Here is a 17,747-nt window from a genome sequence, read left to right as displayed (position 1 = left end):
AGTGTGATTTGCCCAGCTACATAAGAATTTATCTAGGTAGATTGCCCTGGCTGTGTGTTGGTCCTCTCACACCGACTAAAAATACATGCAGACTTTTTCCGATTGCGCACACTTTTTAATCTGGGTTAAAAAGAAGCGTTCTGGGGGCTGTGTTTAGATTGGGGGGGGGGGGGGGGCGGGAACAGCATGCACCGATTCAAGGTATGACAGGGGTGCATTCGAGAATACCGATCAGCCGTCTGCAGAATTAGCAGATGAGAATGGGAAAGGTGCTCGTGTCCACTTGCGACACCCCTAGTCAAAACTGCCTCTGTGAGAAGCTGTCCAGTATCTTATCAAGCTGTAATGATCAGTTATACCAAAGGAAAACTAATGATTTAAATAAAACTAAATGCATTGCCTTAAACAAGAAGGCTAAGAACATGACCTTTTGCAGGCCACTGTTCACATCTCTTACAGTTTATCAGTGTCCACATCCTATTTCATTTGTAAAGGAGGTCCTCTACGTATATTTACACAGTGCAGTTATTAAGTCTGACTCTTAATAGTGAAGAGCTATGAAATACAGTTTTATCTAAATACAGGCTTCATAGTTTTCCATAACTCTAGGGATAAAAGGGTCTTTTGTGAAACACATTAATTTTGTTGCTTTACAAGTACATCCAGACTAATTGGATGTTCCTAGCAATATAAATTTAATAACATAGAACAATGAATTTCTCAGAATGCGGTGAGTGGTAATTTAATGGAAACCTATGCACCATCAAATCTCAGAGGTTGCGAGAAGGTCAAGATTGCATTGCAGAATGCAAGAATGAAATGCAGTTCTGTTTTACCGTACTGAGGTATTCACCACATTTAAGGCCTGGCTCACAAGACTCTATTCCCCTGGATAAAGCCTTATTGCACCAGGCCCTTAGAGGGGCTTTTCAAAACCCATTTCTGCAGGTACTATGAGCTTTTATGAAATGTCCTGCTCAATATACAGGTAAAAATATGCTCGTTATAGTCTGCGTGTATTTTTATCTGAGAGGCATCCCAGGTGGTCAGGGTGAGGGAGGAGTTTCAAGTTATAGGCATATTTTTTAAATTAAAAAAATAAAACTAGGAATACTGCCAGCATACATTTACCAGGGACTGCAAATATTGCCTTTGCAACATCCCCAACCCCTGCTGACCCAAAGTGCAGAAGACCTGATCTAGGATTTAGACCACAGACCCTCCTTATGGTAGCATTCAGTGCTGCCACGGGGATGGCCTTTTTTGCTGTTTTCACATTTTGGATACAATGGACTTTATTTTCTGAATGTGTCCATATAGCACATTGGTCTGAAAATGCTTATTTCCCCCCCACTCTTCTGCCACAGTAGGTACTAGTCTTCTGGCTGGCTGTCCTCCTCCCTTTTTCTGTTAAATGCTCTCTATATGTCCCTGTATGGATCTTCTGAGCTTGTGGATATGCAGCACCCCTGCTCTAAAAGGCTCCATTGTTGCTTATAAACATCCCTTACCAGTGTGCATTAGATGGCCCCCTTATCCAGGATTTAACGCCAACCTGGAGCTAGTGTTTTAAAAAGGAATGATATTAATTAGCTTTGTGATGTGACTTTTGGAACTTATCACACTTTTGGACTTTTAGTATTCAGGGGTTACTTAGCAAGTAAAAGACTAAAAGTCTCACAATTTTTCCACATTAGCATAATATTTGCGTTTCATGCAGTACTCCTGCTCTATTAAAAAAAAACATTTGCAAATTTTCCTCTGTGAATGAGGACAAAGCATATTAAAAAAAACCAAAACAAAACAATGGTTTGTTTGGGTTTTTTCAAATAAAAAATCTTATTGCTGCAGTAAAAGCAGACTTGCCAAGTGATATTGGCTTGCACTAACATCCTCATTGAATATAGCAGTGAATTTATCTTTTTTTTGCACGATAAACCCTTTGCCGTTTAATGAATAGACTTCGGTTTTCTTTCTTTCAAAACTAACTTTGAACGTTCATCCAGAATAAATATTAGAAATCTTGAAGAGAAAGGGGGAATTCATTCTGTGAATTGTTTAACTAACAGAATGAGATGATCCCTAACGCACAATGCAAGATGAAGACTATTGATTTCAAGAACTCTGCTTTTTCCTTCCATCCTTGCTCCAATTTGTATTCCAGTGCTGTAGTTCTCCTGCTGCTTCAGTAATAAATTGCCTCCTAGGCAGAATCTGAAATTTTTCACTGTGAAGTGTAACCACTGAGATGTAAACTGAAAGGAGGAGCAGGGGAAAAAAAATAGCTCTGTCAACCATCCTGATGGGAGTAGGTTCCAACAACAATATTCCTCCATTCTTGACGTGGCATCCGAATCAGGAGGCTGCCTTCCATTTGCCTTTCTTTCGCCATTAGTAAATGCATTTTTTCATGAAAAACATCCAGACTTGTAATCTGGTGCCAGTGAACAGATGTGAGCAATAATCATGGTCATGTTTAATCATAAACTGAGAAGTGGAAGGTGTAAAGCCACATTTGCTGATACCTAGACTTGCCATCCTGTTCAGTAAACACAAAATTCTGCTTCTAATTTAAGGCTTCAAAACTGAACATAGGTGGGGGTTTTTTGGGGGGTTTTTGCTTGAGCTTGTAACAGAAAGGAGAAAGCTTGTATTGCAATGATTGGCCTGATCTAAGCAAGGTAGTTTCTGAATTTTTTCACATTTCTTTAATGTCTCTGGGAATGTTTCTTACTGTTCTTGTTAAAGGTCAGGTCTCCCATTGGACAGTGGTGCTATTCGTGCTGGTTTTCTGAATAGAAATAATCCTTAGCTGGTTGAAAATCACCAGATTTGCCAGGTGTGTCCTCGGAGGAGGTTTAAAGGGATTAGTGCTCTTTTGAGTTGGGAATCATTTATATTCATGAGAACTTTGACTGTCCCATAAACAGCTATAAAACAGTATTCAGTGAAATATGGACACTTGGAGGCAATTTTCAAAAGGATTTACACATTTAAGACTGCACTTTACGCGTGTGAATGGGCTTTTGAAAATTGCTACACTATATGCCATTGAATTTTCAATAGGTTTCACGCCCGGAAGTCCACTTTTAGCAGGTAAATAGACTTTTGAAAACCGCTATGAAAGTTTGTTACGTTTATGCCCATAATACCTCTGAAAATTACCTCCCCTATGATTTCAGATATCCCATACAGTCTTATGCTGGCGTGAACTCTAGGCATGCTTGGGAGCCCTTAATTATTTTATAAAAAACAAATAGTGTGGCGTAAAACCCATAAGCGTGCCTTCTTAGGAAACTGACAGTGCATCCCTAGTCCTTAGTGGTTGATTCTCTCAATAGAAAAAAGCTTGACAGCTTCAAAGGCGTTCAGATTAAAAGGCAGAATCATGTTAACTATTGCAAATGACTGAAACGTTCCACCCACCATTAGGCATCCTAATTATAAGAACATAAGAAGTGCCATGCTTGGGTCAGCTCAGTGTTGCATCGAACCCAAGCATCCCATGTGACAATAAAGAGGAAAGCTGCCTTTTCCGACACTGTCAGAGATTCTCTAGGTTTCCATGAGATGCAAATCCAGCGTACGTTTGCCAGGACTGCCTTGGCGATACAGTAAAATTCCACTGGCAGCCAAAGAAATCTCTAAGATGGATTTTGCTACTGTTCATCCTCATTTTAACTTTTCTGCCAATAAGTTTGAAATGCTTACATTTGACGTTGACTCCATCGTGTATGAAGGGCCAATGGAAATTACTTTTGTGCAAATAAGTACAAAATTAAGACAGTTCTTTAATGGTGAATTTCAGTGGGCTTCCTTTTGGAATGGGCTTATCAGTATTTAAGATCAGTCTTAGCTATGTTTTTATTTAACAACTATGGTATGGTGCTAATAATTTTATTAATGTGGAGTGGTTATTGCGGTGTTCATAGGAATAAGTATTTATTTGCCTTTTCTTTTGCTGTGTTTATTGACATCCTCTTGTCATTTTTCCACATTTTAATTCAATAGCAATTTGCTCCAAGTCCACCTACCCAGCGTCGTCCTGTTGTATCTGTAGTTTCTAAACCTGTCATGCTGCCCCCTGACTCTAATTTCATGCTCAGACCAGCTGTGAAATCGGATGCCTTGGTAAGCCGCCGTCTTCTCTTGCTTTCTGGGTGCTGTGAAGTTGTGCCGGTTGTTTTGTTTTGGTTTTTTTTTGTAGCTATTGCCACTGAAGAAATGCATGATTTGATTAAACTGATCAATTGATTTAGAGCAGTATGGAACTGTTCTGAGAAATAAAGATTTAGCATTTCAAGTGTTCAAGCAGATACAAAGGAGAAATGGCGAGGAAGCATGGAGTGGAAAGCGTTCATTAATTTATTAATGAAGCAAGAGACGTGTGCCTGGAGTAAAATTTCTTGAAGTTCTGCCAAACAATACATAACAGATCCTGCAAGGTACAGCCAATACACATAGTCCCTCATCAACTAATCCAGCTAGATAAGTCAGGCCTGTATGCATGGAAAGCTCTATTCACAGATCAATATTTATTGCCAAGGACAGCTGAAAATCCATGCGTTTTTATATTGCTATTGCATCTTGTTTTAGATTTGTTGTATTCTTAAAAAATAATATAGCCATTTTTCTCGTAATGGTAATAACATGCAAGATTCAAAATAAACCCAGGTTGATGTGAGGCAAAGCCCGCAATTCACCCATGTGCACTTCGCTAGTATCGATCAATGAACATAATCTGTGACTGAGACGTTTTGGTGCCTTCTTATGGAATAAGTGCTTTTATATTGGCAGCTTTGACAGTGGATTGCCGTAGGGTTTTTTGAGGGTGTATAATGCTTGTGTTCTGTTGCAAGACGTTCTGGTGCTTGCCATTTGTCCTAAAGGTTGCTGCAATAAGGTCTTAGTGTTTTGCTGATATTTCACAGAGCATCTTGTTCGCTCAACTCCTGTGCTGTGCGAGGAGTGGTGTAGGTATCCTTTTATGTCTAATTCAAGAATAGTGGTAAGGTTGTTGACATTTCCAGAAGGATAAGAGTAATTCTTAGAGGTGGTGGTGAAAATTAGAATCGCATGCATTATCATTTAAAGTTGGGTAAAAAAACAAACGCCCATATTTTAAAAGGCTCGTGCGCATAAAATTCGAGGGTTATGCATCTGGCTGCGCTCTGCACGCGTCTTCGAAAGGGCCTGGCCATACGTGTACCCCTCGATATGTGCACGAGGGCCAGGCCTGAGAAAGGGGCGGGGGGGGGGGGCAAGCCAGGATAGCGCATGGCCAGCAGCCGGCTGGCACACGGAATTTACGACTACTCTTTAGAGCACACAACTGAAAAAACAAAAAAATTAGAAAAGTTAGGGAGGGTTTAGGGGTCTGGGAGGAGAGGGGCAAAGGTAGAAAGGCCAGGCAGGGGTGTAGAGAACTAGGAAAAAGGCAAATCACGCCGCCACGCTTCATTTTAAAAATCCACCCTCCCGCCCACACATGCGCGCAGGAATCCTAAAATAGCCATGCCCATGTGCGCATGCCAGGAACCGCACGCACATGGACGCCCGTGCGTTTTTTAAAAATCTACCCCTAGGAGTTCATGTCTTGTGATGCTTCCTTACAAAGTAGCTAGAAGAGAACATTTGTTTTGGAACATGGTTTAGCAACAGAGGTGTAGATTTGAAGTGAGAATGTTTACACAACGTTCTAGTGCTTTTGGAACTGCTGCTGAATTTGCATAGCTTTGCTGCTGCGCTCCAGCTGTTTACAAGTTATTTTAGAATGACAGAAGCCAAAGTCAAGAAATAGTTTTCAGTTTCCACAATTGTCATTTGGGGGCACCGTTGACTAAACAGCATAAAGCCCTTGGTGAATACCACCGGCCCGATCCCTCCTCCAGGATCTTCCATGGCCTGATGCCCCCCACTCCCCCATCCCCCATAAATAAAGGGCTCACTGCAGCCAAATGCTATCCCCCCACCCCTGGGAATCAAGGGCTCGCTGCACATAGATGAACCCTCCTCGCCTTTACTCTATCCCCACTACCTAAGAGCTAAGAAGGGGCTTAGATCCTCCATGTCCTCCTCCCAAGCCTTCCACAGATCCCTCTACCCCCATCCGATGGCGATTATATGGGTCTTTCATACACGAGAGATCTCCTATTCCGTCTCGATCCACTGATTGAAAACGGTGCCTGCTGACCTGATGCTTTTCTTCAGAATGAATGGCGTAGGAGGGAGTAAGGATTTCTCCTGTCCCGAGATCCTTGCTTTGTTGATGAGTGGGGGGGGGGGGGGCTGTAGATGTGAGCAGGTCCACCAGGGCTCCAAGCCCCTTAGCTCTTGGAGGGTGGGGACATAGGGGCATGAAGGCCAGCCTCAGCTTTTAGGGGGACTGGTACAAGGGGGATTCATGGCCACAGTAGGCCCTTTATTCAGTTTGGGGGGGGGGGGGGAAATTGAGCTACTGAGAGGGGTGGATCCAGTGTGGATGATGATGGTCCATGGATAGCCCTTTATACACATTCTGAAGAGTGGGCTGTAGTTACCATTTTAGGATTACTGTAAATCATGTGATTTAATGCAATTTGTGGTAAGCTATTTTAATAGTAATGAGTGGCTTTGCATATACTTGCATGCATTGCAATTCTTTTACATTTTTTTGCATTATGGGATTTTTTTCCTGTTAATAGCAACAGGTGCCTGCATTAGCATTAATGTGTGTTAAGTCTGTTTAATGTGCATTAAGGCAACTAATTAACATACTTTAATAAATGTCTCTTGATCTTTAAATGCTTAGGTAAAATACTAAAAACAAAAGACTTATTTTCATATAATAATAATAATATAATATAATAATGCAAATGAAAGTAATATCAGGCATTTGTGAATTTCAACCAAACAATTTAATAAACATTAAGTAAATGATGTGGTTTTCTTGTATGGCTTGTATTTCGTTAATGAAATCTGAACAGACTGGGATATAGCGGCATCTTAATGGTACAAAATAAGAAATATTTCGGTGCTTTTCAGATCCAGCCATGTGTTACTATTCAGGTAATAAATTCCCTGTAAGTTGTTTTTTGAAGAAACCAATTATCAAATTATCTCATTGCAGCTGATGAATGCATTGATCTTCTTTATTGAGACTTTCTTCCCGTTCTAGTGGAAATAATGAAGTAGAAATATTCAGAATTCATATTATGCCCCAAATGTAACTGATGATGATGCAATGTATAACAAACCAAAACCTATTGTAGCAACAGCAGAGAATCTCAAGCTCATACATAGGGAGGGTAATGCTCAAAGCCATTTACAGGAGTAAATACCAATTCACAAACCAGCTGTGTGATAATCACCCTCCCTCAATTCACTTTAAAAGTGCTCATGGTGTGAAACAGTGGCTTGCAGGTTTGGTTTGCTCTTGGTGGCTGTATTCCCGGAAGCCTCATTGCGGTGGGATCGGAAAGTAACACACACATAGATCGTATTTTCAAATCTCCACCCTCACAGAAAGCAGGTGTAAAAAATAAATCCCTATGGCACATTTCTAAGGGGAGGCACGTGCCCGCTTTCCCTCTGAAATGTCGTGCAAAGTCCACAGGTGAAAAGTACCCGGTCGCTTTGTGACAAAGAGGACAGTTCAAAAATTGGCCCTCAGAATGGCCCATCCTTGTGCCTTGTCCAGAGTTGTGCCCCTAAAATGGGAAGCTGCACGTGTAAGTGGCACATACACGTGCAAGTGATATTTTACAACTGCCTGGGAAGTCCATGCGTACCAGTGCCATCGGGCAGAAACCTATAGAAGCACCCACACAGCTTAAGAACCTCCAGAGGGGGATTTTCAAACAGCCCGCATAGGCTGAAGTCTGCGGGTACTTTTTTTTTTTGTTAAATATAATTTATTTATAACTTCTTTACACAAAATTTCAACAAAATTGACTTGTAGCAGAAGCGACATTGAAATCTCTATTACAACAACAAAGAGAAACTAAAGAAAGAAGAAATTAAAAAAAAAAAAAATCTTTGATTCATGGGAGGGTAGGAATCCGCAAAACCAAGAAAATGAGGAAAAGCTTGCACTTTACCGTTTAGAAATAAGGTTTAAGAAAACAATCAAAGGACCCAGTCTCTATCTGGGTCAAGAACAGTTAATGCCCTGTAAGATCGGAGTTATATTGAGTGGAGCACATGGAGAATGTATACTGACCTGGCTGAATCTGTTCCTTGTTGTAATGGTGAAGCACAAGGGTAGGGTTCGTACCCACCCATCCGCTGAATGTCTGATGCTGGTGAGCATTTTCTCAGCGGGCCTCAGGATGCCGCCAGGCCTGGGGAGGAGCCATTGGAGGCAGCTGGGGCAGCAGCGCTGTGGGACCTCCTGGCATTAGAATCCACCCTTACCCAGAGGACTTCCCCACTGGACCCCACTCAGGCACTCAGTAAAACAGGTGTTGTGGCACCTGTGGATGATGTGCTGATATTTGGGTTGAGGAGGTGTTTTCTTGACATTCATTTCAACTGAAAGTGAGGCTGGAGAAATTATTTGCCTCCCTGAGGAAATGCTCTTCTGAGCGGACCTCTGAGACACAGAGACAGCAGTCTCTCCAGTGTTGCAGAGGATTGCAGGCACAGTGGGTGAATTGGATCCTAAAGTTCTGAGGGAGATTAAGTGTTTGGAAGAGGCTACTAAGACTACTGGCGTAGCACTGGACTCACAGCAAGAAGTACCTCAGATGCTGTGGATCATACCTGAAGTGGCCAATTCAAGCAATATTTGGGAGGCCATTGTGGCTTTTGAAACATCAATGTTTTTGCAGATCCAGACTTTCCGTGTAGAATTTTGACTCTTGAGAAGATAATATGACATTATTGCAGACGCAAAGAAAATAAACGTTTACCTATGGTAGAAATGAAGGTGAAGAAAATTGAGGATAAAAAAGATTGGCAGATCAGCGGGTTATAAATTTAAAATAAAATAAGACAATATGCTCTTACATGATAAACTTGAGAATACACCATACCCTTCAATTTATATATTTTCCCCGTTTTACTATGTTTACACCAGAAAACCTATGCAAAAAAAATATAAACTAGAGATCCTAAAAGTTCAGAGAAATCTCGTCCTTCCCTCTCTGTCTATTCTTTGCCCCCTTTCAAGAGAGAGGAAAGTGAAGAGGCTAATGAGCAAGCTTCTTTACCTGGGAGTACTTTATATCTACAGACATTAGCTAGAATTTTGAAAGTTGATTTATGTGCACAAATCTACTTTGAAAATCTGCGGGTGTACATGGAACCCCGTGCAGCAGACACATAGGGGTAGATTTTAAGAGAAACGCACACGTCCATGTGCGCGCGCTACCCAGCGTGCACACATGGACACGCGATTTTATAACATGCACGCGCATGATCCAATTGAACCCACTTACAAGACTACATTCCTTGCCTATTCAAGCACATTCCCTTTTGATTTCTTCCTGGCTAGTAAATAGAGTTCTCTGTTTGCAAAATGAAGACACACCCAGCCCTAAAATCTTCTAATGTCAATGAAATGCAATATCAATATACAAGGTGCGCGTGGCGAGGGGATGGAAATGGAGAGCAGGCTATACCTTGAGGGAATGAAGTTAGCATTGCGCTAGTATAAAGCTATCTGGATGTATTGGGCTGTGCGGTGACATTTAAAGATGGTAAAAGGACACATAAGACAGTGAAGTTCTAGAGAAGATATGCAACAAAGGGAAAGCTTTGAAGGTGAAGCCATGGAGCCAGATGTTAACAGCCGCTCGTGTAAACATCTAATGGTATTTAGGGCTCTATTTTCAAAAGGCTTTCTTCCATTCTGTCCTATGGCTAGGGACCTTTGTTTTCAGTTTTTATTTTATTTTTCTGGAGATTTCAGTACAATAACATATCAAAAAAATTATATTATACTGTTTTGTTTTTAATCACATTTAAATCCCCTGGCAAAATAAAATAAAAACTGAAAATGAATGTCCCCCTACCTATGGCTAAACTGTTTTGGAAAATAAGGCGCACCCTGCTTATGAAGTGGAAAGTGAATTTGCTGCTGGGCTGATCCATCTGTGCTTTCCTGATGGAAGAGGAGCTGATTTTTATGAACTATCTGGCAACTTTATTTTTTGTTCTTGCAGCCACCAGAGATGTTAAAGAGGATGGTAGTTTACAATTCATCATTTAGAGCCAACAAAAAACAAGTAATGCATCCCCTTTTCCTTGTGTGTGGCATTTTGGAGTGGTTTCTGCTTTGAGGATTGCAATTTTATTTTACTGGTTTTTCTCTTCTTATAAACAATTTTAAAATGTGAATAAGGCACAAACAGTAAGCTTACCTGCACTTTGTAAGCCTTTTGCTTTGTGTGCTTTTCACTTTATTTTGTATAGAAAAATGCTGTCTTTGCTGCACACACACTTTTCATTTCACTTTTTAACAAATAATTAACTGTCCAATTTGTGTGCATTTTGCTTTGTTTATACTCTACCCTATGTCCCCTGTTTTGGACAGATGGGCAGACGTACGGTCTTTTTCTGCCGCCATGTTTCTAACAGAGATAATTAACAGCATAGGTTCAACTCAGCCTAGAGGTGCAGTCCATATGTATTCCATACATTAAGAAAGGTGGAAGGAAGGCAAAACGATTACCGTCATGGTTAAAAGGTGAAGTGAAAGAGACTATTTTAGCCAAAAAAACATCCTTCAAAAATTGGAAGAAGGATCCATCTGAAGAAAATAGGATAACACATAAGCATTGTCAAGTTAAGTGTAAAACATTGATAAGACAGGCAAAGAGAGAATTTGAAATGAAGTTGGCCATAGAGGCAAAAACTCATAATAAAAACTTTTTAAAATATTTCCAAAGCAAGAAACCTGTGAGGGAGTCGGTTGGACCATTAGATGACCGAGGGGTTAAAGGGGCTCTTAGGGAAGATAAGGCCATCGCAGAAAGACTAAATGAATTCTTTGCTTCCGTGTTTACTAATGAGGATGTTGGGGAGATACCAGTTCCGGAGATGGTTTTCAGGGGTGATGATTCAGATGAACTGAAGGAAATCACTGTGAACCTGGAAGATTTAGTAGGCCAGATTGACAAACTAAAGAGTAGCAAATCACCTGGACCGGATGGTATGCATCCTAGGGTACTGAAGGATCTAAAAAATGAAATTTCTGATCTATTAGTTAAAATTTGTAATCTATCAATAAAATCATCCATTGTGCCTGAAGACTGGAGGGTGGCTAATGTAACTCCAATATTTAAAAAAGGCTCCAGGGGTGATTTGGGTAACTATAGACCAGTGAGCCTGACTTCAGTGCCAGGAAAAATAATGGAAACTATTCTCAAGATCAAAATCGTAGAGCATATAGAAAGACATGGTTTAATGGAACACAGTCAACATGGATTTATTTAGGGAATAGCCATTGCTATTAATTGCATCAGTAGCATGGGATCTTCTTAGTGTTTGGGAAATTGCCAGGTTCTTGTGGCCTGGTTTGGCCTCTGTTGGAAACAGGATGCTGGGCTTGATGGACCCTTGGTCTGACCCAGCATGGCAATTTCTTATGTTCTTATATAGCTGGTTAAGTGGCAACAAGGTGGTTTTTTGGTTGGTTTGTTTTTTTTGGCTAACTTGTTTACCTGGCTGATTTTTCCATCTCCAAAAATAGCTAAATATTATAAGGCCTTTTGTGCCAATAACAGCCTCCTCACAGTTTCTAAAAAAAAAAAAACAAAACACATTTCTCCAGGCCCTCTCCTTATCCCTCTGCTATCCCAATCCTCTGAACCCTAAACCTTCTGACTTACTCGGCATTTCTTCAACGCCTTCCAGCCTGCCAAGATGATGGTATACTCATATTGTGCCATGATAGCGCCAACACTACCACTGAGCCACTGAACTGGCAAAGAACTACGTTTTTCAGAGCATTGTAACACAAGAAAAGTGCTAAAATATTGTCTGCTGTAAACTTAAAAGTAGTTTGAGATATTATGTAATGAAAAGTGGAGCAAACCATAATTACTATGTAAACTTTTTTACGTAGTAAACTCATCTTTTGTTTGGGCTGCAATATTTTTTTTATGTGATGATACAACATAAGGAAAGGATGTTCGTCATTCAGTATCATCTCTGGTGTAAATTTTCTGGTGTTGTATACTTGAAATTTAATGTCAAAATACATCCAGCATCGCTGCGTGGCAGGGGAAACCTTTCACTAACTCTTATAATCTTCCTATAGTTTTTCCATGTCAGCTAATGAATAGGTTATTTGAATACAGTGGATTTGTAAGCTGTTTTTTTCATTAACAACAACTACTGTGCAAAAGCTATTAGCAGTTGTTTACATATCTATAAATAAAATTGTGGGTTTTCTTTGTTTTTTGTTTTCTTTTTTGTGATCTGCCCATGGATGGTAAAACCTTTCATTAAGACCAGATGTTAAAATATGAATGTTGCCGCTAAAAGTTTATTTGCCAAAGCATTGTACATGTGATGAATACATAATCGGACTACTGAGCTATGGAGGAAGGGTTACCCATTATGACATAATGCCAGCTTTTCACTGCATGCAGCTACACGCTTTTTATTTTTAATCACCCTTTATTTGTTTTCAGGGCTTTCAGAAGTATGTGGATGATTTTGACCCATATACTATGGTAAGTAGCAAACGTTGAATATAATGTAAGGCAATCCAGGATTAAGAGACCCCCACCCCACCCCAACAGCTCTGGTTTTTAGGGTAAACAAAATGGACAAATTAGCCTGATTCTTGGAACTGAATGTATGCAAACATGTTTCATGAATATTCATTCTAGCTATCTCTATTGGTTTGCCAAATCTAGGCTTGGAAATCTTACAGTCTCCAGTGTGAAATATATGGAATTAGCATTTAATAAGAAAACATGTGTTTTCCATCACAGATTTATTTAATACCATAATACAAAGAGGACATTGAGTAAATAAAAGTAATTGTTCTAGATTCTTGAATATTTTTAACAGATTTGCTGCATTAAATGTGTTAACCCTGTGGTACCCTTAGGTTGTTTCTACAGCAGATGTTAAATGTGTTCAATGCAACTTGCTAATCAAACTTATTACTACAGTGATTAAAACAATCTTTACTGCCAAGAAGGGAACAAAAGTGAAAAAGAAAACTTCTAGAAAATGTTTTGATCTACTTCTGATTTACGGTATGAAGACTGGTCCTAATATGTCCTGTATGTGCTGACTGGAAAACCACATGATTTTCTGACAGCATGGTGAGATATTTTTTAGATAAGTCTGAATATCTCTTTCTTATCAAAAATTGTTCTTTTCCTTTCTTTCTTTGAAGTTTACACTTGATCAGATCTCGGGAAAAGATGTACGGCAATTACGAATTAAAAAGGTAAATCACATACTCTTGGTTCTCATTACCCATTCATAGAGTTATAATGTAGGTTCCTTTCTAGCCTAATGAGTTTGAATGTGTGAGCAGACTTGGACTGACCTCTTTTTTGTTATAAAGATGCTTTTGAATTTCCCTTGCTTATCTTTGCTGTGAAATAGGCAAAAAGCAGTGCATGGCTGGCTTTGGAAAATGTATACGTGTATCCTTTCTCATACTTTGATTTAAGCCGCTAAGACTGATACTGCAGCTAATCCATTTAGCATGATGAATTTTAATTCACACCTAAAGGATAAGAAATTAAGGAGCCTCCTCATTCGTTCTCTCTCTTCACATGTTGAAATATGTTTTTCAGAAACCAAAAAATCCACTATTTAAATGACAATAGAACTTTCATAGCATTATTCAATTTGCAGTGCACACAAAAAACAGCTATAAATCATTTAAGACCTTCATATGTTTTGGGCTTCTGTAATGCTTTATCTTATAAAGTAACTCAACAGTCATCTAGCCCACAAGTATATAATCATTGGCCCAAGGTATATATTTTTTCAAAAATAATTTTTTTTATATCCACTTAAAATTCAAAAAGGAAAAAATAACTTACCTTATAAGGTTAACACTTGGAACTACACGCTGACTGCCTCTGTTCATTCCTGGCCCATTGAAACACCCTACACAGTCCACGTTTCAGAAGTGAAACTTCCTTCCTCAGGGGCTGTTGGTAAGGGCAGCTCAAATCGAAAATATCTTGAGCCATTTGTAATGAGCCATGGTCCTGGTTCAGTGGCTTCTCCAAATCCAAGTGACAAAATCTGCATATATCCAGCTGCTTTTACCTAACTGCAAACCAATCAGAGAAGTGCACTGGAAAACTCCAACAAAACAAACTTTACTACTATATAATTCAGAGACACAAACAGGAACTAAATCAATGTATACCACTCTGTCAACATTAAGACTGAGGGGTTGAACAGTTTAAAGATGGTATATCCAATATTGCTCTTGGTGATTCAATTTGGACTCCCGGTCATCTCTTCTCCCCCCCCCCCCCCCCCCTCACCCCCAGCATGTGCTGGAACATGGTCAGTGATCAGTCATCTAAGCTCACCAAATGTATGGACAGGAGCTGATAGGTTTTTTTTTTAGTATGCAAACAACTCTTGTGCTCATTCAACCAAGTTTTAGCCATTCTTTTACAATGACCAATATAAATAAGGTCACAGGGGCAAATGAGAGCGTCAATCTGTGGAGTGTTTAAACTTGATAGAAAAATGCTTCCCTGGAATATTATATTCATTGCCCTCTACGGTCTGTTCACAATGAATTCATGACCCACATTTGCAATGTCCATGAATACCAATATCCAATGGCACTGAATAAGGATGAACGGCTTTAATAACATACTCCTTAAAATTTCTACTATGGGTATAAGCAAGATATGGTAATTCACATGAAGATTGATGACCTTGTAGAACCTGCCAATGTTTTTTAATAATGGTCGTGATGCCCTGTTCATCTCGGGGAAACCCTGGCAGCTGCAGTTGGTGAGTCCTTCGTCTTTCCATCTTGTCCTGAGGCGGTTACTTTAGAGGCTCTGTGGGACTTGATTGCTAGTTAAATGCCAATTTTGACTTCTTTTTTTTTTTTCTTCAAGTTACCTTCAAAAGGTTGCTGACATCCAGGAGCAAGTTAATGCTAAAGTTTCTGAGAGATTGTGATAAATTGCAGGAGGACCTTGCGAGACTGGAAGATTGGGCTTCCAAATGGCAGATGAAATTTAACAAGGGGACAGGTGCAAAGTGATGCATATAGGGAAAAATAACCCTTGCTGTAGTTACACAATGCTAGGAGTTACCGCCCAGGAATGAGATCTAGGCATCCTAGTGGATAATACATTGAAATCGTCAGCTCAGTGTGCTGTGGCGATCAAGAAAGCAAACATAATGTTAGGAATTATTAGGAAGGGAATGGCAAATAAAACAATGGATGTCATAATGCCTCTGTTTCGCTCAGTCGTGAGACCACACCTTGATTATTGTGTGCATTGGAGAAACTGCAGAGAAGGGTAAACAAAATAAGGGGCATGGAGCAACTTCCCTAAGAGGAGAGGCTAAAGAAGTTAGGGCTGTTCAGCTTGGAGAAGAGATGACTGAGAGGGGATATAATAGAGGTCTACAAAATCAGGAAAGGAACAGGTTAATGTAAATCAGTTATTTACTCTCTCAGATAATAGAAGGACAAGGGGGCACTCCATGAAATTAGCAAGTAGCTCATTTAAAACAAATCGAAGAAAATTCTTTTTCACTCAGTGCATAGTTAAGCTCTAGAATTCATTGCCAGAGGCTGTGGTTACAGCAGTTAGTGTAGCTGGGTTTAAAAATGGTTTGGATAAGTTCCTATAGGATAAATCCATAAACTGCTATTAATTAATAAGCAATAGTAGCTTGGGATCTGTTTAATGTTTGGGTACTTCCTAGGTACTTGTGACTTGGATTGACCACTGTTGGAAACAGGATACTGGGCTTGATGGACTCTTCATCTGATCCAGTATGGCATTTCTTATGTTCTTATGCTATGTACAAGCTACTTGTTCTGTGTGCATATATGCTAATTTTACGTGCATAACTCCTTTGAAAATTATCTCCATAGTAATTGAATTTTCAAATCTATGGGCATAGTTTTGCCCTAACTCTTCAGCTTGCAGATACTTTTGTACCCACGTACGTATGTTGCAGTTAATGTTCAAGGAGACCCTACCCAGGTATGCCTTTTCTTTGAAAATTAGCTACAAGGAACACGGATACAAAAATACCTGCATATCTTGCATCTCGGTGCGCTACTGAAAATTGCCCCTAGATTGGCTTGCCCAAGGTTGTAATGAGTGTCAGTGACAGCAGCAAGACGGGAACCCCAGTGTCCTGGATCCCAGCCCATTATTCTTTCAAGCTTTGTTTGTTATTTCAAGACTCGTAGAAGCATTGCATTAAAAAAAAAAGAAAAAGTTATTACATTGAAACAAAACAAGCAGTAGTGTGGATGTGACCTAATAAATGTAAAATGAAAGGACCAAATAGAGATTGAAAGGGGGAGTCAAAAGGTTGTATTTATCATGAAAGGAACCTTCAATATCTTTTATTAGCAGTACTGTGGATCTTGGCACAGGTCAAGAAGGGAAGCTAGATTGACTGAAATAAGTGCAAATCATCTTTAGCAGGATGAGTCAAATATTCCATTCTCTGAATGCGCTAGACCTTTGTATACCAATCACTTAGTAATGGAGGGTGAAACACACGCAGCTAGAAGCTCTTTGCCAGCAGCAAACAATAATGAACCTAACTAATTTCACAGATCCTGTTCAGTCCCCCTATCTCAGTCTAGCAACCCTAGGGAATTAATGCATAGCAGGACTGAGGCTGTTAATGGGGGTCATTTTCAAAGTGACTTCTGCAGATAAAAGGCCCTTTGGAAAATTGCACACAAATGACGCACATTGAAACTAAGTGCATGCACAGGAGAGAGGCCTTCCAAGGAGCAGAGTCCCCAGTGGGGTTGAGACTTACTGAGTTTTTGATTTTAAAAAGTTTGCACAAAAATTCTTTCCGAAAGGCTACACGCAGAGGGACCAAAGATCCAAAAAGCTTCATGGGAAACGCATGTGAGGTGCAAGCCTCACTTGACACATCATGAATCCACCTTGTAAATGCCATCTGAAGTGAATCCAAAACCCAACGCTAGGGTTTCGGCAAATTCTACCTTCTTCAGGGAATATGCAGTAAATTTTAATCCATCAGATGACTGATTGAAAAGCCCTGTGGTCTTTGGATAGATGTCAGAAATAGTTGAAGAATGAGAAGTATTCTTTATGTGATGCCCCTCCCAGCTAGTGCAGCCACAAGCCTCTGCTCCCTCCAGTCCCCAGTTAACATGGATCTGGAGTGTGGCCACTAGATGTCACCAGTGACTAATGGCTGAGACTCCCTTTCCAGCCAAGGGCTGTGCATGCTGCCTCTGCAGCATCCCTGGCCAACCAAGGAGGCAGACACCTGGCCTGGGAACTGGACCCATGTCCTGCATGTGGCAGTGCACAGCAGCAGCGCTTCTGAGCCAGCAGGCCAGCTCTGAGCCAGAGATAATTAAAGGAAAGTTTGATTTAACTCCAAATAAGATCTAGAGACTTACCAACCTATTTTCCACATTTTCGGACTGTGGGGAAAAATGCTTAGTATTTCTGGCACTTTCATTGTAGACCTCCATGCAACACTAATTCCAATACAGTATTTCTTCTTCTAAATCTTTTCTTTCCGTATTTTTCTATTTGGGAAAAACCCCATTCATTATTATATGAAATGAG

General features: G+C 40.1%; 1 protein-coding gene across 3 annotated transcripts in view; it reads left to right on the top strand.

The window, feature by feature from the left end:
- USH1C (USH1 protein network component harmonin) overlaps window positions 1-17,747 on the top strand; it is a 117,854-nt gene that overhangs the window by 76,785 nt on the left and 23,322 nt on the right. For 2 of the 3 annotated variants that reach the window (XM_029582996.1, XM_029582997.1), the window contains exons 20-23: window positions 4,012-4,131; window positions 10,146-10,208; window positions 12,621-12,662; window positions 13,340-13,393. In XM_029582996.1, coding sequence (XP_029438856.1) covers window positions 4,012-4,131; window positions 10,146-10,208; window positions 12,621-12,662; window positions 13,340-13,393 — 279 coding nt within the window. Of the gene's footprint in view, window positions 1-4,011; window positions 4,132-10,145; window positions 10,209-12,620; window positions 13,394-17,747 lie in introns of all 3 variants that reach the window. The other variant, XR_003853284.1, reaches the window with a different exon arrangement.

Source organism: Rhinatrema bivittatum, chromosome 17 (genome assembly GCF_901001135.1).
Source record: "Rhinatrema bivittatum chromosome 17, aRhiBiv1.1, whole genome shotgun sequence".
NCBI classification, from domain to species: Eukaryota; Metazoa; Chordata; class Amphibia; order Gymnophiona; family Rhinatrematidae; genus Rhinatrema; species Rhinatrema bivittatum.
This window is presented reverse-complemented; position numbering and strand designations above follow the sequence as displayed.